This window comes from Macrobrachium rosenbergii, chromosome 28, assembly GCF_040412425.1.
Source record: "Macrobrachium rosenbergii isolate ZJJX-2024 chromosome 28, ASM4041242v1, whole genome shotgun sequence".
NCBI classification, from domain to species: Eukaryota; Metazoa; Arthropoda; class Malacostraca; order Decapoda; family Palaemonidae; genus Macrobrachium; species Macrobrachium rosenbergii.
Genome location: NC_089768.1, coordinates 13769313 through 13797225, shown reverse-complemented (window position 1 = coordinate 13797225; position 27913 = coordinate 13769313). Strand labels below are relative to the sequence as shown.

General features: G+C 37.9%; 1 protein-coding gene across 1 annotated transcript in view; it reads right to left on the bottom strand.

Moving 5' to 3' along the window:
• Positions 1-890: 890 nt before the first annotated feature.
• LOC136854049 (uncharacterized) overlaps positions 891-27913 on the bottom strand; it is a 95087-nt gene continuing 68064 nt past the window's right edge. Inside the window, exons 2-5 of the mRNA XM_067130115.1 lie at positions 5983-6333; positions 5619-5752; positions 3267-3504; positions 891-2330 (exon numbers count right to left, since the gene is read on the bottom strand). Coding sequence (XP_066986216.1) covers positions 2260-2330; positions 3267-3504; positions 5619-5752; positions 5983-6333 — 794 coding nt within the window. The 3' untranslated portion in view covers positions 891-2259. The remainder of the gene's footprint in view (positions 2331-3266; positions 3505-5618; positions 5753-5982; positions 6334-27913) is intronic.

Below are 27913 nucleotides of genomic sequence, written 5' to 3'. Positions count from 1 at the left end.
ACTTATACATATGTGTTTGTGTGTGTGTATATGTATATATATATGTATATATATATATATATTTATATATATATATATAAATTTATATTTATATATAATACACACACATTCATATATATATATATATATATATATATATATATATATATATATATATATATATATATATATATATGGGGGTATGTTTCTGTGTGTGTGTTAATATGTGTGTATGAATGTATGGATATAAAGAGAAAAAATACCATCATGAAAGAAGTTCAGGTGTTTTTATTCTTAGAAATTATATACACAGACAGAAAATAATAATGGTGGTAATACTTATCGTAATGGCATTGCAGTCCCCTCGACACATAAATAATGTCACGATATTGATTATATCAATCAGCTCTCATTTGGAAAATAAAAAAAAATGTACATAGATTACACAGTATAGTCAGTTATATATATATTATATAATAAGAGGTCGTAAGTATACGAGCTACGTCGACACGATATTTTTACAAATTGAAACACTTAGACCCACCTTACATTCTTCGGTATTTTTGTGCCTTGAAAATATAATTCACGGTTATAAGTTTTATGTCTGGTGTATGTGTGTGTTTGTGTGTGTGAGTTTGTATTTGTGTGTGCGTGTGTGGGTCTGTGTAACTGAGAACATATGTTTGTGGCTGGGATCTTGTTTGTTGAGCGGCACATGTAACATACGCGCACAGACATGTTTGTGACACTTTGATATACGTTTGTATACGTACACCCATGTACACTTATATACACACGTGTTCATTCAGCGAGTGCTTAAATTTATATATATATATATATATATATATATATATATATATATATATATATATGTGTGTGTGTGTGTGTGTGTGTGTGTGTGTGTGGTATGTACAGTAAGTGTGTGCGCGCGTGTGTATGTGTGCGTTCGCGCTTTTGTATTATTTAAACCTGTGCTTATCGTAACTGGCAACCAAATGGGGTGAATTCTAACTCTGTCCTCGAACAGACGTCGATAGGCATCCGCGTTGTAAACTGAGTTATATATACACAAAAGTTAGGCCTCTGCTCCTTGGCTATGTTGTTAAAGCTCAAATTTTTTAATATATATATAAGAAGAGAAGAGTTTTTTTTTTTTTTTGCTAAGATGTATTTAGAGCTGAAAGAAGGCAAACACATAATTACGCAGTAATGACTTCACAACTGGAGAAAAAAAGTCTCCCACTTAATCTGACTGCAACTTCAAACCTGTTCGAGAACAGAAGAATTAATTCTCCTATTTGCTTGCACGCACCGGAAAAGACGTATAAGTGTAATTTACAAAATGTTTATATATCTCATATAATGTGGCTTCATGAGGTATGAATTAGGTTAGTTTCATAATGCCCCTCTAGTTTTCTCGTTTTTACAGTATATGTAAATAAGTGTTTTTTCTGCCAAATTTTCATGAACTGGTAGGAACACTCGAATATGAAAGGCCTTCAGAAATGATATGGGATGCCCACAATGTACCGTACCCGATCACTCTTTTCCGTGATGCCCCAAATAAGGAGTTTCAATCGTCTTTTTTTCGTCGACCACAAAGCATGTTAACCACATACAGGAGCGTCTACGTCTATTCACGTCATAGTTTCAAAAAATATTCACAGGACAGGTGTAGAACACATCTTCCTCCACACGATTTAACAGGCCTAATCAAATGTCTCTTCCATTTTATTCACAGATACACTGCCTAGGAAAGTGTGGGGCTTTCGGAGTTTGGCGCACTTTCAATGGAGAATATATGAAGTTGCTTTTCCCATTAGGTTTATGCGTCAGGAAAATCTCGGCGATTGGTTACGCACTTCGTCTCTTGTCCAAACCAAACCACCTGTTTGTTTTTTGCACTTCTCCACACGGTTTAGTAGGCCTAATACTCATGTCTCTTCACAGATACGCTGCCCAGGAAAGTGTGGGTCTTTCGGAGTTTGGCGTCTTTAATGGTGAGTAAATGAAATTGCTTTTCCAATTTATATTAGGTTTATACCTCAGGAAAATCTCTTCGGTAGGTTACTCCAACCACATTTTTGTTTCTGCATTGTTAAGTAACACAAAGTAGCACTAAGAGGAGAGTTTCGTCGTGTCCTTGAAGATTTCTAAACTAGCACAGTTGAAAGTAACGTCTCCGTTCACTGGCATTTATAATTTCGTGGTTTTTGATAGATTAGTTAACACTAACACCACATTCACGCTTGAGTCTTCTTGTTGTTTATCATTTTCTTATCACCACGCCTTCGCAAACGCGAAGATCACCGGCGCCATGCTTACTAGACTAGTTGTGGCTGCTGATAATTCTGGAAAAAAGGAAAACAAGTATCACACAAATATTGTGGCAATTGTGTGTGTGTATGTATATATATAGATAGATAGATAGATAGATAGATAGATATAGTTACTTATGGTCGATAATATATATAATATTTATTGCACACAAAATTTTTGCAATCTGAAGAGAAATGGGATAACCAGTAGCACTGTTGTTGACGGCATTATCAATGATCTTAGTGTCGACCCTGGGACTGACATCATTATGGAACTACCTTGCAACTACGCCAGGGAGCATGTGGATCATGTCGAGAATAGCGAACCAACTCGCAGCAGGGTTCGCTATTCTTTACAAGAAGATTATTGTGATCGTTATTCTTTACATAGGAATAATCGGGTTTGCTGTTCTAGACATGAACCCTTCGGTACCAGACATTTGATCCCCCAGGGGCTAGTACTAAACAAGGTGAAATACATTTGACCCCCCCGCCCCGCCGATAGTAGTAAACACGGCGAAACAGTATAGATGAATCTGTTTCGCCGTGTTTAGTACTAGCCATCATTTGGAATTGGATTTCGAACCGGAAAGGGTTGGCCATTCTTTACATGGGGATCATTGGATTGGCTGTTCTTGACATGGAGATGTTGGGTTTTCTAATCTTGACATGATCCAGAACTGTCCTATATGTAATATTGACTTTGTCATTTTACATATCTGTTATTTGTTCATATTAACGGAGGCTTGATATGCACCAACAGTCCAAAGGTTTCATATTCATTTGTGCCCTTAACGACAATGTTAGAATTGACAGTAGTGCTAACCTCCCCCATTACTTGATTTTAATGAAGATGAAACGTGGAAAAATTCTTTTGTAATTCAACAGTACAACGCCTAAAATAAACTAAGTCCCAGATCTAACTGCAGCAGTAGGTGAAGCCGAATACAACATTTCACAGGTTCTTACTATAGGCAGATGATGCCCTTCCTTCCATGACGGAAGCGTGGTAGGGCATGTCTCCCATGATGAGAGTCTCACTGCTGTCCCAGTATATGTCCAAGATCTGCGCTATGCATTTCACGCTGACGAACCCCTGCCGCATGAGTCTTGGTCTGAGGGAGAAGCGTAGGCCTAAAACGGCTGTTTCAAGCCCAGTCGAAGAGTCCTCGCGACTGTTGTAGTATACTAACCATGATGGGTCAGCCTGTAGGGGATCAGCTCAGATTTAGATTTATTCGAGAAATATAAATAACATGCTCAAATACGCGTTCATATACATATGTGTATGTGTTTGTTTATCTAAGAATTCCCAGCTTCTAGTGGTGAGATTCGAACTCATGCACGATGGATTGAGATGAGGCTGAGGTAATTCAAATAAAGCTTTGTAGTGGAAAGCTTGTCCAAAGAGTGTGAAGAAATTGAGAGGCGTTCTTGTTGGACAGTACAGTATTTATATGCATAATATATATACAGTATATATATATATATATATATATATATATATATATATATATATATATATATATATATATATATATATGAAAGATTAACCTTTCCCTCTTTAAACAAGTTAACTATTATACATTCCTGCTTTGCACTATATCCATGTATGCCCAGAACTCCAAAGCACAATAATTTATTTGCCTATCTTTTTGTAACATATCAGTAAAGGTTATATGGCTGTAATCCACGTTCCGATGTACATATATATATATATATATATATATATATATATATATATATATATATATATATATATATGTATATATGTATATATATATATATATATATATATGTATATATATATATATATTTATATATATATATATATGTGTGTGTGTGTGTATACAATATACATATACACATCGGAACGTAGGATTACAGCCATATTACCTTTACTGGTATATCACAAAAAAATAAGCAAATAAATTATTGTGCCTCGGAGTTCTGGGCATACATGGATGCAGTGCAAAGAAGGAATGTATGATAGCTCATTTGTTTAAAGGGGGAAAGCTTAATCTTTTGGTAGTGAGACAGACGTGAAGGGACACTGTAGCAATAACGGGAGACAAGGAGTAATTGTGTCCACTGTAACACGGGCGTAGAGTTAGGAGAGTAGTTGCAATTTTAGCTGACACTGCTTGTCTCCGGGATGGAAAAAAAAAGGGTACAAAGATATCAGATTTATTATTGCCCAGGCAAGATTGCGGTTGGAGAAAAAGTTGTAATAGCAGAAGTAAATTGTCCCGAAGGGCAGAAGAATGAGAGTAAATGAGTGTTTTTGGTGAAGTCTGAGTCTGTACTGTGTTGATTTTGGAGTATTTGAAAGGTTGGTTGTGCTAGGGAGTTTAAATGCAATGGTAAGTAGGTATGAAGTTCCTGCAATAAATGAAAATAGGGTGAATCTTTAGGAAATGTACTTGGAAAGAGATGAAACGGTATGTAAAAGCTTTGAAAGTAATGGGGTAAGTTTTATAAGGTATATAAATGGATCTAGGGAAGCTTATGGGTGAATCATATTGGTGAAGAGGCAATCCAAAGGATGTTGAGGATAAATGGAATAGACTATAACCAGTTAACAGAAATTCAGAGTTTTCATGATAGAGTATGTAGACAGGAGAGTCTACATATTCTAATGTCTGATGTCTTTATAGATGTAGCAATGTGAGAATTAAGAAAATACCGACAGTAGATTTAGGTGCAAGTTGTAGGATAAGGAAACGGGTCATGACTGGAGCGTGGAATGTCTGACATTTGCAAACAGCACTGACTGGGGACTGTAAAGGGAAACCACAGAACTGCTTCAAGAGTATATAATTATTTGCAAGATCAAGAAATAATTTAAAGAGAGGCTGAGGAGAAATGAGAGTGAAACCAGGAAAATATTGGGTAGTTTTGTTGAAATCGTGCCTTAATACCCGGGAAATGCAAGAGTTTGGGCAAGATAGAGGTATATGGTACTATGGGTGTAAGAAGTGTTGGAGAGAAGGGCTTTAATGTCTAGGAAATGTAAGAGTTCGTGGAAGAAAGCAATATATATGGAAAGGGGAGGTTTCTTGCGCTCCTATTACGACTTTTGCATAGGTATATAAAGCTGCTAATCTTGAAGAAATGTCTTGCACAGAGAGCTCATTCACAGTACAGCAAAAAAGGATGAATGTGGTAATGTCTATTCCCTGGAACTAACCCCCGTTAGGGGCGACGGTTAGTCTTGACAGAGAGCGTGTGCTGACATGCTGGGAAATGAAAAAAATAATTTCCATATGGCATGATGGTTTTCTTTATTTTTCTTCATTTGCTTATAAAACCAAAAGTCACCTGCTCATTGTTGACTAGGAATGTGAGAGTGGAGGCCGGCTGAGAATGAGGAGACGAACAATTCAGGCGAACCTCTTCGTGCAGCTGGTAACTAGGCTGAGTTCCCGTGATAAGTGGCTTATCATCTGGGAGATCTGTTGGAAAATACGACATGACACAATTAATGATTTCCCTTTTTGACTTTTTGACTGATACTTTACTTATTTCTTTGTTCATGTGGCTTCTCTGACGTCTGTTTTTTTCGGCTAAGTCAGAATCAAGTAGGTAAGGTAAAGTGGCTATTCTTTATTTACCACTTGCTCGAAAGAGCCAACGAAGAACATGAAGTAAAAGAAGACAGACAAAACTCTTTGCAATAACGCACCTACGATGGTCATCGAAGCTACTTTTGACTCTGTGTGAAAGGAAGGAGCTTCTGCAGACACTTCGCATCGGTAGACGCCGGTTGCTTCGAGTGTTACCTGCCCGATGCGAACCCGGCCTCGACGTGACGCCTCGAGATCCACCGTGATGGGATTCCCTTTAACTGGGAACGTCTTCACTGGAGGGGTTTCGGCAGGGGTCCACCGATAGAATTCGTCGAGGCCCAGGTACCATTTGAGGGCGTAGATGTTGTCCCCGTCATCCGCCCACTCGCACTCCAGCCAGCCTCCCTCGCCCGTCGCAAGAGGGCTGGGAACTTTGATGTCTGTGATGTGGAGGGCGTTGAGGAAATCTGCCGTTAAAGAAGAAATATTTGAGGCATTATACTCGAGATAGAGGAAAGATATTGGCTTGTTTAAATCAGGGAAGACAACTGTTTTGAAACCATCCTCAAGGTGAGCCCAGACTGCACTAAAACGTATCATAAAGGATCATCGGTAACTTATCGTATTCATATCGCAAACAGGCTGAAATAAGTCAACGATTGTAAGTGAAGAATGGAATGGAATATAAAATTGATGCCAGAGGCCAAGCACTGGGGTCTGTGAGGTCATTAAGCGCTGAAACGTAAATTGACAGTAAAAAGATTTGAAAGGTGTGACAGTATGAAAAACTTTCAGTCGTGCTCTGAAACAATTGTTTGGAGAGGGTGGAAAGTAAGATGGAAGAAAGAGAACATGAACGGAGGTGTAGTGGAATTAATGAAAGGCGTTGCAGCCAGGGTTGGAAGGGACGCTGCAAAGAACCTTAAGTATTGCTTACAGTGCACCGTGTGAGGTGCATTGACGGCACTACCCTTTACAGGGGTAAGTGAGGAACGAACCTTTGGCCAATGCTTGATAATCTTATGAAGCACTGGTCAGAACTATCAATAAGTCATTGACTTTTGCTCAACCTGTTTGCAATTTGTGCGTGCAACAATTTGCTGACGTGTTTTTATGTTTTACTGTAGTGTGGACGCACCTTACTTAATTCCTCAATCCTGACTTTTTTTTTTTTTTTTTTTTTGAGATCAACAGTGAAGTTTGCAAAATTTGTAAAGTCAAATTTTTTCCTTGGTCTGCTTTTAGCGCAACAATAAAAAATTAAATTAAAATTCTTTACATTCTGTAGTAAGCGAAATATTTTCGGCTCCATGGTACGTTCTACAGTAACAACAATAGAAAACCCATTTATCTAGCTCTTAAACCGACGGACTGAGTCCTGTTTCATACGTCAAGTTTACAGATTAAAATGATGTTCGAGCCATTAGCTGGCGATCCCCGAGGCGCAAAATATTCAGAAGAAAGCCGAGCCTGTCGTCTAACCCAGATTTTGTTGGATGCATTTGCCATTACTCTTCGGGTAGAGGACGTCATTCGCCACTTACTGACATTTTTCACTCATTTTCCTCACCTTTCTCCTCAAAATTTTCCCTCCGAAGTGTGGAAAAATTTTGACTCATTTTCCTCACCTTTCTCTTCAAAATTTTCCCTCCGAAGTGTGGAAAAATTTTGACTCATTTTCCTCACCTTTCTCTTCAAAATTTTCCCTCCGAAATGTAAAAAAAGTTCTGACTCATTTTCCTCACCTTTCTCTTCGAAATTTTCCCTCCGAAATGTAGAAAAAGTTTTGACTCATTTTCCTCACCTTTCTCTTTGAAATTTTCCCTCCGAAGTGTGGCAAAATTTTGACTCATTTTCCTCACCTTTCTCATCAAAATTTTCCCTCCGAAATGTAAAAAAAAGTTTTGACTCATTTTCCCTCACATTTCTCTTCAAAATTTTCCCTCCGAAATGTAAAAAAAACTTTTGACTCATTTTCCTCACCTTTCTCTTCGAAATTTTCCCTCCGAAGTGTAAAAAAAAAGTTTTGACTGATTTTCCTCACATTTCTCTTCGAAATTATCCCTCCGAAGTGTGAAAAAAAGTTTTGACTCATTTTCCTCACATTTCTCTTCGAAATTTTCCCTCCGAAATGTAAAAAAAGTTTTGGTCGACACCCATAATAATTTCGGTTTTGTCGGCACGTTTTAAAGGAATGATTTAAAACTAGATCTTTAAATCAACGAGAAAATTCTTTTATAAAAAATGTCACTTCGTCCTGCAGCACTTACTCAGTAGATTATACACCCAAACCCCCTTTCCTAAAGTCACTTGGAATAGCAGTGCAGTCATTAAACTTATGAGTTTATGGGTAAAATATTTCACGCAGAATATCTAAGAAGAGACTAATATAGTATTTTCCTATCAAATTAATCGGGTGAAGATGAACAGAATATCTTAATGCCACGTACTTTGGAAACAAAGCTAGCTCTTCGTTGGGATAGTCGGTAGAGCCGTGGACTAGCACTCGCTAGGCCCGAGTTCGAGTCTCCGGCCGGCTGATGATGAGTTAGAGGAATTTGTTTCTGGTGACTGAAATTCATTTCTCGTTATAATGTGGTTCGGATTCCACAAGAAGCTGTAGGTCCCGTTGCTAAGTAACCAGTTGGTTCTTAGCCACGTAAAATAAGTCTAATCCTTCGGGCCAGCCCGAGGAGAGCTGTTAATCAGCTTAGTGGTCTGGTAAAACTAAGGTATACTTAACTTTTTGGAAACAAAGCTTCAAATAACATCACGAATGGATTGTTTCCGATGGCAAGGCAGGTGACAAACTTCGTTGCGTAGAAAAACAACCACTTAATTCTGAAGTGACGTCAGTTCCGCCACCCCAGCCCCCAACTCTTTTTGCCTTGGAAAAGAAGTGAAAAGATATTCTGTTATCAGGAAATAAAACGACTGCAGGTCCCCGAGAATAAGATTACGCTCAACTTGACCTCCCACGGGCATAATAACCAACGAAAGCGAAAGTCTTTTCCATTTCTTTGGGAGTTTGGCGGTTTTCTCCTGCTGCCATTTGAATAGATTATGTAAAAGTATGGATGCGTCTGCAAATAAGCGTGGGATAATCTCTCTCTCTCTCTCTCTCTCTCTCTCTCTCTCTCTCTCTACATAGATATATATGTATATATGTGTGTGTATGTGAGTGTGTGATATATGTATATATATATATATATATATATATATATATATATATATATATATATATATATATATATATGTGTGTGTGTGTTTGTGCATGTGTATATGTATGTGTGCATGTCCATCTGTCTGCCCATGATTGTGCTTGCGTGTAATCACGTGTTTGCATTTACTTATGTGCCCATTTTAATAAAAAGTAAATAAATTATTAGAGTGCCAAGATACTCAATCATAAATGACGCTGCCGTAAAACTATCGAGTATACATAAGTGAATTCTTTATATAATCGAACATTGATAGACCATAGATGATGTGCACATCTGAAAACATGGCACAGTCGTCTACGAACTAGTAAAGAGATATATTGCTTATTCATCTCAGGCATTTCTGGCAGCATTGAGCCTTTGTCAGTGCTATTTGCATGATTACTTAAAATAGCTCTTTGGTTATATTCCTCTGAGCTGTTGCTATTTAAGTAACAATAAATATTTTTTACTTCGATCGAAGCAAATTGTGAAAAGGTATATTCCCGCTTACTGCTGCCTACACTGATAGCTAATATTTTTCTTTCAGTTTTTTTTTTTAAAAACAGTTAAAGTGGTCGACTGTCTCTTAGGAGAGAGAGAGAGAGAGAGAGAGAGAGAGAGAGAGAGAGAGAGAGAGAGAGAGAGAGAGAGAGAGAGAGATTATTTAAACAACAACAAATATTTTCTACGTCGATCTAAGCAACTTTTGTGAAAACATATATTCCAACTTACTGCTGCTTACGCAGATATATAGCCAATATTTTTCTTTAAGTTTTTTTTTAAACACTTAAAGCAGTCGACTGTCTCTTTCGAAAGAGGGAGAGAGAGAGAGAGAGAGAAACAGCGAAGGTGCTATGTTGTGTCATCTCTCCAACTTTTGTAAAAGAAATAAAAGCTATCAAAAGAGCTACAAAAGTCAAGTCCGGGAAAAGTTCGGTGGCCGAATCTCTCGCTTATGGGCAATAAAGCATTCGAAGGGCCTTAACCTTGAAGATTAAGCCGTTTCATTTTGAGAAAGTCCAAAGTTGGCGGCTGTTTTGGCTTCACACTTTAAAGGAGGAAGCGCCCATCGCCAACTATATTTTTTGTTATAGGGTTTTTCTTTAATTATACACGTGCACATAAAACCAACGCTCATATGGATAAAGTCTTACCGAGATTATTGTGAGTTGATATTGTAGAGTTGTCCAAAAAAGAATTCGTCTCTGGAGTTATGCCAAAATGCGATCAATTCCTGAAAGACATTTTACTTATATAACCCATTATATATTCGTAATTTTCTCCCTCAGAGTTTCTTACAAAGTGGGCATAGAGTGTCTTTCATTATCTCCATCCTAACATGGCTATCTTGATGGTTACCTGCTCCGTTAAATTGTAACTTTTAGTTTCCTGTAAAAGAAAACTATTGTGCCGGCTTTGTCTGTCCGTCCGCAATTTTTCTGTCCGCCCTCAGATCTTAAAAACTACTGAGGCCAGAGGGCTGCAAATTGGTATGTTGATTATCCACCCCCCAACCATCAGACATACCAAATTCAGCCCTCTAGCCTCAGTAGTTTTTATTTCATTTAAGGTTAAAGTTAGCCATAATCGTGCGTCTGGCAGCGATATAGGACAGGCCACCACCGGTGGGATTTCATGGGATTATGCCGAGTCCACCGAAAGATATACTTATTTTCGGTGGCCTTGATTGTACGCTGTAGCGGCTGTACAGAAAACTCGATTGTGCCGAAGAAACTTCGGCGCATGTCTTACTTGTTTTATATTTTGCTTCCTCGGAGCCTTTTCGCAATCTACTCACGAATTATTTCATGAAGAAATACTATTTGTAAAGACTTCATTAACGAGAAGAGGTTTCCGGACAAGCTGTTTTTACGGCGTGTGTCCACCTCCAAATCTGTTTGTACCTAAGAAAGACATTTCCAAGTGACAACACAATTTTGTGTGATGAGGAAGTGATATATCTTTTTCAAAACTGAATCTTCGGTGATATTCTACCACTAGAAAAAAAAAACAAGTAAACGATGCGCCGTAGTTTCTTCGGCGCAATCGAGGTTTCTGTCCGGTGGTGGCCTCAGCCACGGCTCATAAAACAATTAGCCGCAGCCCATGAAACTCAGCCAAGGTCCGGTGGTGGCCTATGTTGTTGGTACCTGTATCGCTGCTAGAAGTACGATTATGACTAACTTCAACCTTAAATAAAAAAAAAAAAATTACAGAGGCCAGAGGGCTGCAATTTGTTATGTTAGATGGTTGGAGGTTGGATGATCAACATACCAATTTGCAGCCCTCTAGCCTCAGAAGTTTTTAAGATCTGAGGGCGGACGGACAGACAAAGCCGGCACCATAGTTTTATTTTACAGAAAACTAAAAAAAATATTGATGTTCTGATGAGTCAGGAATCGTCTAATGAGACGAGTGACATAGTGCTATGTAGTGCATGACAGCTCATATATTAAAATTCTGTGTTCCTGATTCCACAATCACGAAGGAGCAAAGTGTCAGCTTTTAAGCTTTGGGATTACTAATATGTCTTTAATATCAAGGTCTCTAAATTCTACTTAGAGGTAACTGTGAAGGTGAAGTTAGGTTAGCCAAGTCCATTTATGAATGAATTTTAGAACCGGGGTTCAGTTTGGAATTGTCGTCTTTACCTGTGGAGTCTTTATAGTATTCTGTAAAAGAAAACTATTGTGCCAGCTTTGTCCGTCCGCACTTTTTGCTATCCTCACTTTTTCTCTCCCCCCTCAGGTCTTAAAAACTACTGAGGTTAGAGGGCTGCAAATTGGTATGTTGATCATCCACCCTCCAGGCATCAAACATACCAAATTGCAGCCTTCTAGCCTCAGTGGTTTTTATTTTATTTAAGGTTAAACTTAGCCATGATCGTGCTTCTGGCAACGCAACGACACAGGCCACCACGGCCGGCTGAGTATAATGGGCCGCAGTTCATACAGCTTTATACCGAGACCACCGAAAGATAGATCTATTTTCAGTGGCCTCGAGTATATGATATACAGAGAACTCGATTGCGCCGAAGAAACTTCGGCGCATTTTTTACTTGTTTTCTATTACGTTTGCATGTTAAATGAGTTTGTTATTATGCTATTGATTACCTCTTATATTTATGCTCAAACTTCCAAAAGACCAGCATTTTCTAAAACCTAAAATGGAAAACTGCATATGCAAATTTTTCGAAATTGAGACATACCACCTTTTGGGTTCGTGAAACACTAATACACAAGTTACTACAGTTTCAGAATGAATCTTCATTGCTTTATTTATCGGGGATCCCATATGCAGTATCTGCACAGTCAGTAGTAAGGCAAAGGAAAACTGTAGTATCTATCATTTTTCTCAGTTTTGTATTTTGCAGATACTGCACTCTTCCAATTTAGGGTAAATTAGTCTCCATAAGAAGAAATCTGTTACACTTTAACCAGCCACAAATCTCATGATAGCAATGTAACAAAGTTAAGTATACCTTAGTTTAACCAGACCACTGAGCTGATTAACAGCTCTCCTAGAGAGGGCTGGCCCGAAGGATTAGATTTATTTTACGTGGCTAAGAACTAATTGGTTACCTAGCAACGGGACCTACAGCTTATTGTGGAATCCGAACCTCATTATAACGAGAAATGAATTTCTGTCACCAGAAATAAATTTCTCTAATTCTTCATTAGCCGGTCGGAGGATCGAACACGGGTCCAGCAGAGTGCTAGCCGAGAACGGTGCCAACCCGTCCAATGAGGAACTAACAAAGGTATACCATATTTAACCCTGTCAAGTCTCATTAATATATATTAATTAAGTAATTATGAGCGGTTGACTGGATGTGCAAATTTCCAAGCTGAAAGCTGACATGCTGAACTGAACGATGATATACGCCGCCTGTAACAGAATTGTTCTCGTGTTGCTTCCAAATGTACGTTGACGTAATATTGATAGGCTGCGGTCAGCTCTAACATTTCATATTGTATTGATGTTTGGGTACATAACGTAATGTAGATACAGTTCTGCTAGATATCTAGTTTTCTTATTATTGCTAGAGGATGGTGTATTTCAAACCCGGTATGACTAGGTTTCGTGACTTGAGTAATTTTTCATTTTAACATTTAAAATGCTGACGTTCTATTCCGGGGCTTTCAAGTGTTGGAAGATCTTCATTTCCAGGTTTTAAAGATTTTTACACTAAACATTCTCTCTCTCTCTCTCTCTCTCTCTCTCTCTCTCTCTCTCTCTCTCTCTCTCTCTCTCTCTCTCTCTCTCTCTCTCTCTTGTCATTGTTTATTTCTCTTTTCTTATAAACTGCCTTTTACTCTTGATGATTCAAATTTAGAGCAACAAATTTAAAATCTTTTTTGACCGACCGCATAATCCAGTATTTTAGATCTTAACGCTTCCTTCCATGTACAGTATATTGTCCAGATGGTAAGGGAATAAACCTAATGGTTTCCGTTATTTGAGAAATTAGCTTCATACCTCATTTGCCTTAATTCCTCTATTCAAAAATTATTTAAAAAGGAAAATCGAAGTTTTTTTATAACATTTCCAATTAATATTTAAAATTGAAACATGGAAATAAATTTCATTATCAAGTATGATTGCTTGTAGCTTTGTGTGCATGTGAGATATATAATATCCAGTTACTTAAATGCACTATTATTTTGCTCTGTTTCTTAAAACTTCAAGTTCACATCCAACCATTTACAGTACTACAACAGAATTTAGTTTCGCTTTTGTTTCCCCCTGAGTGGGCGGAATATGCTTGTATTTATTGCTGAACAGAGGATACTTTCTTTACGAAGAAGCTGCGCTGGGAAGCATTTCAAAACAACTGCAAATTGATACTTTGTCGTTCTGCGTTTTGCATTCCTGTTCCACCTCTATCCAATTTGGGTCGTTCATTAAATTGCTTTACGACCGGTTGTGTCCAAAGTGAAAGGATGATGCGGCGAGTGAGTGCTCTGAACAAGAAGCACAGCTCCCATAGAGACAATATGTGTGAACACCTTTTTATTTAAAACAAATACGCTTTTGGTTCCTTTTATCCATGCGTTCTTCCCCTTTTGGCAGTGCGCGAAGCTATGCAGAATAAACATAGCCCTTGAGCGAGAACTATGGCTAATGAATTTCCATATCATTTTCGTATAAACACCAGCGGTCCAAATTGGTTTCTGGTATAAATAAACAATAACATTCTTAGTGTTGTGAAATATTTTGTTGTACTTTATCGAATTCATTTTTTTATTTTTAAATATTTTAACATATTTAGCGAGCTTCATCTTTTTATCGTGTTGATCACGTGACGAAAGTATAAGGCAGTTTATAAAAAAACAGAAATAAATAATGACGAGAGAGAGAGAGAGAGAGAGAGAGAGAGAGAGAGAGAGAGAGAGAGAGAGAGAGGTATATATAATCGCTAAAGGCTGTCACAAGAAAGTTGTTCAGAGGAACAATATAGTGAGCAGCAGCTTTCTAATTAGGTATAGAAAACATTGCGAAAGATTTGAGTAGCAAAAGTTTGAACGGGGAACGTTTTATAAACCAGAGTTCTTATAGCTTCAAGATAATATAGAATTCTTTCATGTGCCTGTAAAAAACTCACTGATACACCATATATAAATATATATATATATATATATATATATATATATATATATATATATATATATATATATATATATTATAGATATATATATGTATGTGTGTGTGTATGTATGATGTATGTTTGTATGTATGTATGTATGTATTACTCCGTTTGTGTGCTTAGCAATAAAAATGAAAAAATAAGCCTTAATATCAACTATCGTCTTATTGCGATGTCTTGTCTGCATTCCTTATCATAATGGCAGAAAGCTTTCCAAGTTTTCCATATTTAATTCTGGTTTTTTCTTCCCATTTTCATCACCTTTGGATATCTAAGAACGATAATCGGCTTAGACTCTCGAGAGGGTTTCCGGACGTTGATTGTACATTCAGAGCTCAAGTCTAAACCAATATTAAAGGCGATTAGAACCAGTTGATAAATGAGATACGATAAAAGAGAGGATGTCCGGTGTATACTGCATAGGGTCTTATTCATTCCAATACCTTCTACGTAATACGTAATTCTCTTCAAGTGCGAAAATCAGGATTATGGATTTTTTTTTTTTTTTTTTTGGTCATTTCAGTTTTTCTTGCAATCATATATATCTGTAATATAGATCATCCACTGTCACACGAAATGCAGGTAGAAGAATTCACGTTTAGTATCATAAAAGAAAAATTTGTCGATAGACAACGAAAATAAAGTTGAACTTGTATTAGTAACATAAAGCATTATAATATGAAAACTTTGAATTTAACACCCCTTTATAAATGGTTAACTTTTACTCAGCATTGGGTGAGAAAGAAACAAGTAAACAATGCGCCGAAGTGTCTTCGGCGCAATCGAGTTTTCTGCCCAACGCATAATCAAGGCCACCGAAAATACATCTATCTTTCGGTGGTCTCGGTATAATGCTGTATGAGCCGCGGCCCACGAAGCTTTACCCATTGCCCGGTGGTGGCTTGTCCTATATCATTGATAGATGCACGGTCATGGCTAACTTTAACCTTATGTAAAATAAAAACTATTGAGGCTAGAAGGCTGCAATTTGGTATATTTGATGGTTGGAGGGTGGATGATCAACATACCAATTTGCAGCCCTCTAGTCTCAGTAGGTTTTAAAATCTGAGAGCAGACAGAAAAAGTGCGGACGGACAGACAAAGCCGGCACAACACTTTTCTTTTAGAGAAAACTAAAAATGAATTATTATTATTATTATTATTATTATTATTATTATTATTATTAGGAGTAGTAGTAGTAGTAGCAGCAGTACTAGTAGTAGTAGTAGTAGTAGGTGTAGTAATGAAAAAGCAGAGTGATATCACCTCAAAGGCTCCGACACAGAAACATCGAATGCACAGGATGAATCGCAAGATGAGAAAAATGATCAGCCACACAAAAATTAGCTAATCGAACGAATGTGCCACAAATTAATGCTGAGATCTGAAATAGGAAAGTGAATAGAACTCATATTTTTCCTAACAATTTGAGAAGTAAGTCATTCATATGCTCGCAACAACTTGAAACTCCTTATCTCAACTTCAGGTTCCCATATGAAAATATCCAACATGGCCGTTACATAGACTTCCTAGAAAATGAAACGTGTTTTCTGATCTATTATCCAAAGCAGGATTCTACGTCGCCTAGAAGTGATGATATCCAAACACTCATTCATTCTGTTTATTTATTAGGTTCCCATATGAAAATATCCAACATGGCCGCTACATAGACTTCCAAGAAAGTGAAACTCGTTTTCTGATCTGTTATCCAAAGCAGGATTTAACGTCGCCCAGAAGTGATGATATACAAACACTCGTTCATTCTGTTTTTTATTACATCAAAATACGAAGATGGTCACCAACATTATTATGCACCTTTAACAATATGTAACGTTTTCAGTAAGCATTGCTGACTCCTCATACCCAAAAATATAGGTTTAGCTAATAAAATCTTAATTCTAGGCCATCAGTGAGCCTAAATGTTGATCAGTTCTCATTCCAAGGTCGCAATGTCTAAACATCGAATATAGCCTAGCTGTTTTAAAAACCTCTAATTTATGGGAACAAATTTTTTCTGGGTTTTTAGTCAACATAGTCCTCAAAAATGCATACCCTACTCCTAAAAATAACATGAAAAGCTCTAGATTAAAGAACCTTACTAAATTGTAGCTGATTATATATTGCTCAGAAAAAGGATGCTGCTACCCTGTGCTTCTCTAAAGCTACCTTTATTGCCTAGGGAACGGTTTTATGTTGAAAGAAATATGAGTAACGATAATATTCAGCATTCTCTTAAAAGCATTTGCAACAATGATTCCCTAAATGCCTAAGGTTGGCTGTAATATTCGAAGAGAGAGAAAGATAAAGACAGAGAGAGAAAGAGGGTATATTCTGCTCATCAATTTTTATAACCGTCATGCTCAGGCCACAGTAAATTAGAGAATGCTTTTTGGGACTCCACATTCGTGAACCTCTCATGAGTTTCAAATACCTCATAGCCAGGGCTAAGATATCTATTCACTTCTTCCTCGACGGCATTCCGAGCAAAAGTAAAGGTTTCGTCAGCAGTAAAATGTCGGGAGAGCAATCTTTTCCGAATCCTAGAGAAAACCGATGGCGTTTTGCATAACTGCCGATTCGTCCCTAAGAAAGAAAGGAAGAAGAATGAAGCATTCGAGGTTTCAGCAGGAATAGTCAGAAGAGAAAGACGATGCTCGCGAATGTATTGTATCTGAGATGGCTCGTCTCTTCTGCCTGCCGAGACGCCAGGGAGATATAATTGTCTTGCGCAATGGTTTTGCCATAAGTTCAGGAAACTCTACAATTCAGGATTTTTAGCAGCATTCTAAGCTACTTCGATTTTATTTTACGCATTATTTCTTTTTTTTATTGGATGCTAGGATGATGAGAGACTTATTAGAAACTGTTTATTGCGAGAGAAGGTGAATATATGGTAGACTTTGGAAGGTACCTTAAAAAAAATTGTAACTTCATTTAATTACACAGCTATTATATTAAACCCCGATTATATGTTCTTGTTCAGTTTCCTTTCTTTGGGTGGTATCGTTGAGAGAAATTTGTATAAAATACTCAAAAGTGACGGAAATCATTAATAATCTATTGTTGTGGACAGCTAACACATCTGTCAGAACATTCTAGAGATTCAGGAAGATGTTACAAAAAGGAACAAGTGAAAATGCGCCGAGGTTTCCTCGGCGCAACCAAGCTTTCTGTACAGCCGCTACAGCGCATAATGAAGGTCACCGAAAATACATCTACCTTTCAGTGGTCTCGGTATAATGCTGATGAGCCGCGGCCCATGAATCTTTAACCACGGCCCGGTGGTGGACAGTCCCATATCGTTGCAAGATGTACGATTATGGCTAAATTTAACCATAAATAAAATAAAAACTACTGAGGTTAGAGGGCTGCAATTTGGTATGTTTGATGGTTGGAAGGTGGATAATTTCAACATACCAATTTGCAGCCCTCTAGCCTCAGTAGTTTTTTAAGATCTAAGGGCGGACGGACAGACAAAGCCGACAAAATAGTTTTCTTTTACAGAAAACTAAAACTAAGGCACCTTTCAGAACATTTTAGAGATTTTGCAAAAGGTGTTACCGAAAGAGGAAAGGAGGCAGGTGCCTTTAATATAAAGCAAAGAGGGCCAGCAATCCACGGCAAAAGATCTGTCTCGGTGCCTCGTAACGCCATCTCCTTTAACGTACGCTTGTGGCTGATGCGACCTCTGATGTCTTTCGGGATCATTATTTGCAATTACAATTAACTCTCTCTCTCTCTCTCTCTCTCTCTCTCTCTCTCTCTCTCTCTCTCTCTCTCTCTCTCTGTTCATATCCATACCAGATTTTATAAACTTACAAATCTCTCTCTCTCTCTCTCTCTCTCTCTCTCTCTCTCTCTCTCTCTCTCTCTCTCTCTCTCTCTCTCTCTCAGTCCGATTTATTTTAGTGACGAGCACATAATATACTAATATGATCTTCTATTACGCTCTGCCACATGTACTGTACATCAACTGCTCGCAACTGGAATGGTTAATAACCCCATGAGGTAAGAATTATGCAAATTCTCATTTGAGTTTTTTGCATAATTAAAACTCTCTCTCTCTCTCTCTCTCTCTCTCTCTCTCTCTCTCTCTCTCTCTCTCTCTCTCTCTCTCTCTCTCTCTGACGTGAACATGACAGGTCTCAGATATTCAGTTTTAGTATTCCCTGCATCTTTTTTTTTTTTTTTTTTTTTTTTTTTTTTTTTGTCAGACTGAAAATGCTTATTGGCCCATTGATTACCTGGGCACTGTTTTTCAAAGTGTCAAATTTTAATAATTTTAATCTAGGATCTTTACTGGGTCAAACGTATCCAATTATTGTTTTCAATTATAACAATAAATGAACCAATATCGTATCCCTGTAATTTGCGCAGAGTGATTCAAATTCAAACGTGCTATGTTTTTTTTAGTTTTTTGTAAAAGAAAACTTGTGCCGGCTTTGTCTCTCCGTCCACATTTTTTCTGTCCGCCCTCAGATCTTAAAAACTACTGAGGCTGGAGGGCTGCAAATTGTTATGTTGGTCATCCACCCTCCAATCATCAAACATACCGAATTGCAGCCCTCTCGCCCCGGTAGGTTTTATTTTATTTAAAATTAAAGTTAACCTTGATCGAGCTTCTCGCAGCGATATTGGACAGGCCACCACCGGGCCGAGGCTTATACAGGATTATACTGAGATCACTGAAAGATAGATATATTTTCGGGGCCTTGATTAGACGCTGTACAGAAAACTTGATTGCGCCGAAGAAACTTCTACGCATTTTTTACTTGTTTATATTATAACAATTATTTTCAACCGAGCTTTCCAGATCCTGCAATTGACATTCCAGTGATATATCCATGAAATTTTGATATTTTTTTGGAGTAATGGGTCGTCCACACTGATAAGAATTATGGAACATTGAGCCTTATCAAGTGTTTCTCTAAGATGACTCGACACGAGTTGATATATGAATGTAGAGGTGATTTAAAGGGATGTATGAATAATATTTTTCCTGTGTTCTCAGGCACTCCAGCGTCTTATGCTAGACATAGGAAAAGAGATTGGTAGCAAAGATAAGCCTTATATTTTACAAATAAATGTTAGAAACAGTTTAACCAAGCACAAAAAATATATTTTTGTTCATAGCCAACACCTCGCGGTTCCTTGTCTCGTTTGATATCTGGTAAACTAGATTAATATCAGATATATAATGTAAACGAGGTAGCCTAACCTAAAAATATTAAAAAAGCTGTTTTTTTAAGCATGACAATTTCATGAAAATATTAGTCTATATATTTTTAGTAGATTCTGTTTAAACTGCACGTGAATCTTTGTTTGACCAGTAAATGTAACACATCCAGAGAAAACTAAGATTTCCTGGTTACAAAACACTAATATTGGTCAGTTTTCTTCAGTAAATTATGTCATCATACATTCATATGAAAATTTATTTTGTCGCCTGGAATTACTGAGCATTTTGTAGCAGAATAATGTACAGAATAATCTGGCATATATATATATATATATATATATATATATATATATATATATATATATATATATGTGTGTGTGTGTGTGTGTGTGTGTGTGTGTGTGTGTATGTATGTATGTATGTATATATATATATATATATATATATATATATATATATATATATATATATATATATATATATACAGTATATTATATATTATATACACGTGTATATTCATTCATATATATATATATATATATATATATATGTTTATATATGTGTATGTGTGTATGTATACCATTACACATTTTCCTGTGCTTATTATGTGGTGCAAGACCGCATATCTATAATCAGAATTTGTCTGATAACTATTTGCAGTTTTCTTTTATACTGTATCGTTGGTATTCGTGTAATTTTCCCTGAGACAAAAGTAAATCATTCCTACTGTATTTCTCTGTGCTCGAAATCTTTGAAGTAAAACCGTGCATACAAGATTGCCAATAAGAGGTGAAATTTAGTAAATTCATTATTCCTGAGGAAACTTCCAATTGTGAACCGGTGGTAGTAAGCAGTTCCTCCCACGTTCATTACTAAGCGCGTACACGTATTCATAAGGGACACCCTCGTTACAGGAAAATGTGCTACATCGTAAACGCCAGGTTTACAATGACATAACAGCAGTCATCAGCAAAACGCATCGTACCGTTACAAGAAGAAATACGAATCGCATTTGAACAGGTGGTGTATTTTAAAATACCAGGAATGACGAGAAAGGGACCAAGTACCAGTACAACAAAAAGCAGGCTGTTGGAAGTAAGCAGATAAAAAGAATTGTTAATTGGCCTGTTTGACAAAAAGAAGAGGCCTCATATTTTTTTGCTAGATAGGCCGAGGTCCAAAAAAAATAAAGAAAAAATTACCGAGGTAACAGCAGCAATCTCTTTGACCCTGGTGGGGCGAAATGATTGAGATCGCGCTGGAGAGACTGCAAGCATGTTTTAGATAAGGTCATGTCCTCTAATATAAAGGGAAATATAAATATGGCCGCCTAACGAGCCTTGTTCATTCACGTAAAGGGTTGAAGGCTGACAGGAAAAACGAAGAATTCAAGAATGAACAGCATAAACACACCACAGATGCACGGAGGCATACGAAGAGAATAAGAATGATAACGATAAAGAGAAAGGGACAAAGAGAGAGTCAGAGAGGTATCAGATCCTTTATATAACTCATAACAGTTATAACTAATAAAACAGGAGGCATAACAAAGCCAGGAGGACCTCGTAACAAAGGTCCCTAACTCAGAACAACAATGGCGAACGTCCTTCGCAATTAGATAAGAGGCACAAGGTAAAGGAGAATTAGTTTGAAGATTTCACAGGGATACACTTTCATTAACTGGATGGGGGAGACAGAGAGAGAGAGTAAAAAGGAGGACGGAGTGGAAGAGAGAGAGAATCCACGGTCGACCGTTAATTTCCTTCCTCACATCCGCTAAAAAATATTGTCATGAGACGCAGGAGGGAAAGGTCCATACGTAAAAGGTCAGGGAGAGAGAAAGGGGAACAGGAGGGTGAAACAAAAAAAGGAAGGAGAGGAATTCATATATACACCGTTCCATGGCCATGGGTATGAAGAAAATTCTATGTGCAAGTATGTTAAATGTATATATGTATATATATACAGTATACACACACACACACACACACACACACACACATATATATATATATATATATATATATATATATATATATATATATATATATATATATATATATATATTACTAAAAGGACCTCATTCAAACTGGATGGTATCTAATGGAGTTTTTATTCAAAAAAGTTACAAGCTTTCTTGGACAAACAGTCCACATTATCAAGTATCCGTACAATGAGCAGACGCGTAGTCCGGCTGTATTTATATCTGTGTGCTGGGTAATTTTATTAATCCTATAATCGCCTAGCTCTTCCTGTGTGACCTCCACCCCCTCTTGACCTTGGTCTTTCTCTGATCCTTCCTCCTAGGTGACCGTTTTCCGTGCTTTCTCTTACGTTTTTCTTCGTTTCCTTGCTACTGTGGAGTATACGATTTTTCTAGATATGCTGTCTTCAAAGCCGTTTCCGGTGTTCCTGCCATCGTGTTGTTGGCGCAAGTTATGAAGGCGTTCTCTACAACCAGTCTAGATGTTTTGTTGGTGTTCCTGTACAGAAAACTCATATTTTCCCAGTCTATTCTGTGATCATTTTCCCAACAGTGTTTGGCAACTGCCGACGTCTGATTATAATGCCTTATGTTCTGCAGATGTTGTTTGCTTCGTTCTTTACATGATTTGCCAGTTTCGCCATAGTACCCTTCTTCACAGTCTAGACACGCTGCCATATAAACCCCTCTAATCTCTTCCCCCTCTACCGACTTTTTGTTTTCTAACTATTTTATTCCTAATGGTGTTTTGTAGCTGCCTATCAATTTGAAATTATTTAGCTTCCTGTTGATGGGTGCAATAGAGTTGTTGTCCGGGACTGTAATTATTTTCTTTCCTACCAAATGTTCCTTTTCTATCCTTTCCCTCTCCCCAAAATAGTTTTTCCTTGCTTTGATATGTACCCCTCCCACCAATACTTAGGGTAGCCTAATCGCCTAAAACTCTCCCTCAGGTAATCCAACTCTTCGTCTAAAAATTCGGGACTGCAAATCCTATAAGCCCTGATGGCCAACCCTGTCATTAATCCTATTTTTATTTCTTTCCTATGACTGGAGAACCTATGTATGTATGTATGAATTGGTGTGTGTCTTCTTCCTATATACCTTGAATTTTAAATTCTCCCCTACCCTCTTGACCAGGACATCCAAGAAAGGAAACTTGATGTGTTCATTTAGTTTATTTATGTTTTCTAAAAACTTATGTAGATCTTCCCTTTCTCCCTTGTAAATGATCAAGATGTCATCCACGTATCTTACCCATTTTACGATATTTAAGTTCCCTTTATTTACTTTGCCCACCTCTTCCTTTTCAAACCATTCCATAAAGATATTAGCTAGAATTGGTGAAAGACTTGAACCCATGGCCACGCCATTTTTTTGTATATAATGGTTTTCACCCCACTTGAAAACATTAACGCTGAGGGCCGCTGTTAGCATTTTTATTAAAACGTCATGACCTATGTCGCATGTATAGACCCCCCTCCTCCATATTCTTTTTATTATTTCCATCGTCGTCTTCACTGGTACGTTAGTGAACAGGAAGTTACATCCAAACTTGCAAATTTGCAGTCTTTTACGTTAATTTTGGATAATTCGTCTATCAGGTTCATGTTATGTTTTAAATGCCCTTCGGATACTGAGCCTACCCATTTTCCCATTATATTGGAAAGAAATTTCTCCAGCCTCCTCTGCGGTGATCTCGTCGATGCCACGATCGGTCTTAGCGGGCACCCTTCCTTGTGGATCTTAGGGCTACCATAAATATATGGGATCTCTGGACTTTCCACTGATTTTACTCTATGTTCTAATTCTTTTCTCTTGGTTTTGTCGTGGATTTTTGTCAACGCTTCCTTACTTTTTGTTAAAATTGCACTGTACCCCCTAATGTCCGGTTTTTTTGTTGCAAGCCTCATATGTGTTTTTCATCGTTTAACAATTGTTCTAACTTATTCTCGTATTCTACGGCATCCATTACAACAACCGCCCCCTTTGTCTGCCTTACAAATCTTTATGTCCTTGTATTTTCCTAACCTATCAAGGGCCTTACGTAACCTCTCCGGAAACACGAATCTGTTCGTCCTAATCCCCGCCCACATGGCCCCTGCAAAAAGCTGCTTCATCCCCATTTTTGTTCTTATCTAGTTCCCTTAAGCTTCTACACATTTCGATGAAATCTTGACTTTCCTTCCCCATGCAAAAATTAAGGCCATATCCTAACACTAGCACTTCATCCCTACTTAGAGTCTCTTAGAAATGTTCTTGACTAAATCAAAGTTCCCTTTTTTACCCACCCTGACCTATCGAAAATGGCAACGAGTCTATTCTCGTGTAGCTGAGAACTACGGCAGGCACATACCTTACATAACTGGCAATTCCTTTGAGAACGTTGTCTAGGCTGGGGCCTCCGTATTTCTCCGTCAGTTCTCTCCTGATTTTTCTGCTTTTCATCCTTAGTTCTTCCAACTCGATCTTTTTCTTCCTTATGTCTTCCTCCATGATCTCTTCTACAAAACCAGGAAACGGATGTTCATCAGTGTCTCTCTCTCGTATCTTGTCCAACGATTTCGGTGCCACACAGTCTGCTATGCAATTCTTAAGGAACCGGATTTTGTTGTCTGTCACCGCTATCCTCCTTCTCACTTTCTCATAATTTCTTACTTCCAGCAGGGTACTATGGCGAAACTGGCAAATCATGTAAAGAACGAAGCAAACAACATCTGCAGAACATAAGGCATTATAATCAGACGTCGGCAGTTGCCAAACACTGTTGGGAAAATGATCACAGAATAGACTGGGAAAATATGAGTTTTCTGTACAGGAACACCAACAAAACATCTAGACTGGTTGTAGAGAACGCCTTCATAACTTGCGCCAACAACACGATGGCAGGGAACACCGGAAACGGCTTTGAAGACAGCATATCTAGAAAAATCGTATACTCCACAGTAGCAAGGAAACGAAGAAAAAACGTAAGAGAAAGCACGGAAAACGGTCACCTAGGAGGAAGGATCAGAGAAAGACCAAGGTCAAGAGGGGTGGAGGTCACACAGGAAGAGTTTAGGCGATTATAGGATTAATAAAATTACCCAGCACACAGATATAAATACAGCCGGACTACGCGTCTGCTCATTGTACGGATACTTGATAATGTGGACTGTTTGTCCAAGAAAGCTTGTAACTTTTTTGAATAAAAACTCCATTAGATACCATCCAGTTTGAATGAGGTCCTTTTAGTAATTCTACTAATGCACAGAACAATTGTGTATGTGATAAAGTTAATTTATATGACCTCGAGATGGATTGGTTCAGGAGTTTTAAAAGAATGTATGGAGGCAGAGCCATGGTGGAAGTAAGAAATTATGAGAAAGTGAGAAGATGGATAGCGTGACAGACAACAAAATCCGGTTCCTTAATAATTGCATAGCAGACTGTGTGGCACCGAAATCGCTGGACAAGATACGAGAGAGAGACACTGATGAACATCCGTTTCCTGGTTTTGTAGAAGAGATCATGGAGGAAGACATAAGGAAGAAAAAGATCGAGTTGGAAGAACTAAGGATGAAAAGCAGAAAAATCAGGAGAGAACTGACGGAGAAATACGGAGGCCCCAGCCTAGACAACGTTCTCAAAGGAATTGCCAGTTATGTAAAGGTATGTGCCCGCCGTAGTTCTCAGCTACACGAGAATAGACTCGTTGCCATTTTCGATAGGTCGGGGTGGGTAAAAAAAGGGAACTTTGATTTAGTCAAGAACATTTCTAAGAGACTCTAAGTAGGGATGAAGTGCTAGTGTTAGGATATGGCCTTAATTTTTGCATGGGAAGGAAAGTCACGATTTCATCGAAATGTGTAGAAGCTTAAGGAACTAGATAAGAACAAAAATGGGGATGAAGCAGCTTTTTGCAGGGGGCCATGTGGGCGGGGATTAGGACGAACAGATTCGTGTTTCCGGAGAGGTTACGTAAGGCCCTTGATAGGTTAGGAAAATACAAGGACATAAAGATTTGTAAGGCAGACAAAGGGGGGGCGGTTGTTGTAATGGATGCCGTAGAATACGAGAATAAGTTAGAACAATTGTTAAACGATGAAAACACATATGAGGCTTGCAACAAAAAACCGGACATTAGGGGGTACAGTGCAATTTTAACAAAAAAGTAAGGGAAGCGTTGACAAAAATCCACGACAAAACCAAAGAGAAAAGAATTAGAACATAGAGTAAAATCAGTGGAAAGTCCAGAGATCCCATATATTTATGGTAGCCTAAGATCCACAAGGAAGGGTGCCCGCTAAGACCGATCGTGGCATCGACGAGATCACCGCAGAGGAGGCTGGAGAAATTTCTTTCCAATATAATGGGAAAATGGGTAGGCTTAGTATCCGAAGGGCATTTAAAACATAACATGAACCTGATAGACGAATTATCCAAAATTAACGTAAAAGACTGCAAATTTGCAAGTTTGGATGTAACTTCCCTGTTCACTAACGTACCAGTGAAGACGACGATGGAAATAATAAAAAAGAATATGGAGGAGGGGGTCTATACATGCGACATAGGTCATGACGTTTTAATAAAAATGCTAACAGCGGCCCTCAGCGTTAATGTTTTCAAGTGGGGTGAAAACCATTATATACAAAAAAATGGCGTGGCCATGGGTTCAAGTCTTTCACCAATTCTAGCTAATATCTTTATGGAATGGTTTGAAAAGGAAGAGGTGGGCAAAGTAAATAAAGGGAACTTAAATATCGTAAAATGGGTAAGATACGTGGATGACATCTTGATCATTTACAAGGGAGAAAGGGAAGATCTACATAAGTTTTTAGAAAACATAAATAAACTAAATGAACACATCAAGTTTACATTAGAAGAAGAGAAGGAGGAGAAATTCCTTTCTTGGATGTCCTGGTCAAGAGGGTAGGGAGAATTTAAAATTCAAGGTATATAGGAAGAAGACACACACCAATTCATACATACATAGGTTCTCCAGTCATAGGAAAGAAATAAAAATAGGATTAATGACAGGGTTGGCCATCAGGGCTTATAGATTTGCAGTCCTGAATTTTTAGACGAAGAGTTGGATTACCTGAGGGAGAGTTTTAGGCGATTAGGCTACCCTAAGTATTGGTGGGAGTGGGCACATATCAAAGCAAGGAAAAACTATTTTTGGGAGAGGGAAAGGATAGAAAAGGAACATTTGGTAGGAAAGAAAATAATTACAGTCCCGGACAACAACTCTATTGCACCCATCAACAGGAAGCTAAATAATTTCAAATTGATAGGCAGCTACAAAAAACACCATTAGGAATAAAATAGTTAGAAACAAAAAGTCGGTAGAGGGGGAAGAGATTAGAGGGGGTTTATATGGCAGCGTGTCTAGACTGTGAAGAAGGGTACTATATGAAACTGGCAAATCATGTAAAGAACGAAGCAAACAACATCTGCAGAACATAAGGCATTATAATCAGACGTCGGCAGTTGCCAAACACTGTTGGGAAAATGATCACAGAATAGACTGGGAAAATATGAGTTTTCTGTACAGGAACACCAACAAAACATCTAGACTGGTTGTAGAGAACGCCTTCATAACTTGCGCCAACAACACGATGGCAGGGAACACCGGAAACGGCTTTGAAGACAGCATATCTAGAAAAATCGTATACTCCACAGTAGCAAGGAAACGAAGAAAAAACGTAAGAGAAAGCACGGAAAACGGTCACCTAGGAGGAAGGATCAGAGAAAGACCAAGGTCAAGAGGGGGGTGGAGGTCACACAGGAAGAGCTAGGCGATTATAGGATTAATAAAATTACCCAGCACACAGATATAAATACAGCCGGACTACGCGTCTGCTCATTGTACGGATACTTGATAATGTGGACTGTTTGTCCAAGAAAGCTTGTAACTTTTGAATAAAAACTCCATTAGATACCATCCAGTTTGAATGAGGTCCTTTTTAGTAATTCTACTAATGCACAGAACAATTGTGTATGTGATAAAGTTAATATATATATATATATATATTAGAGTAAGATTGTGAAA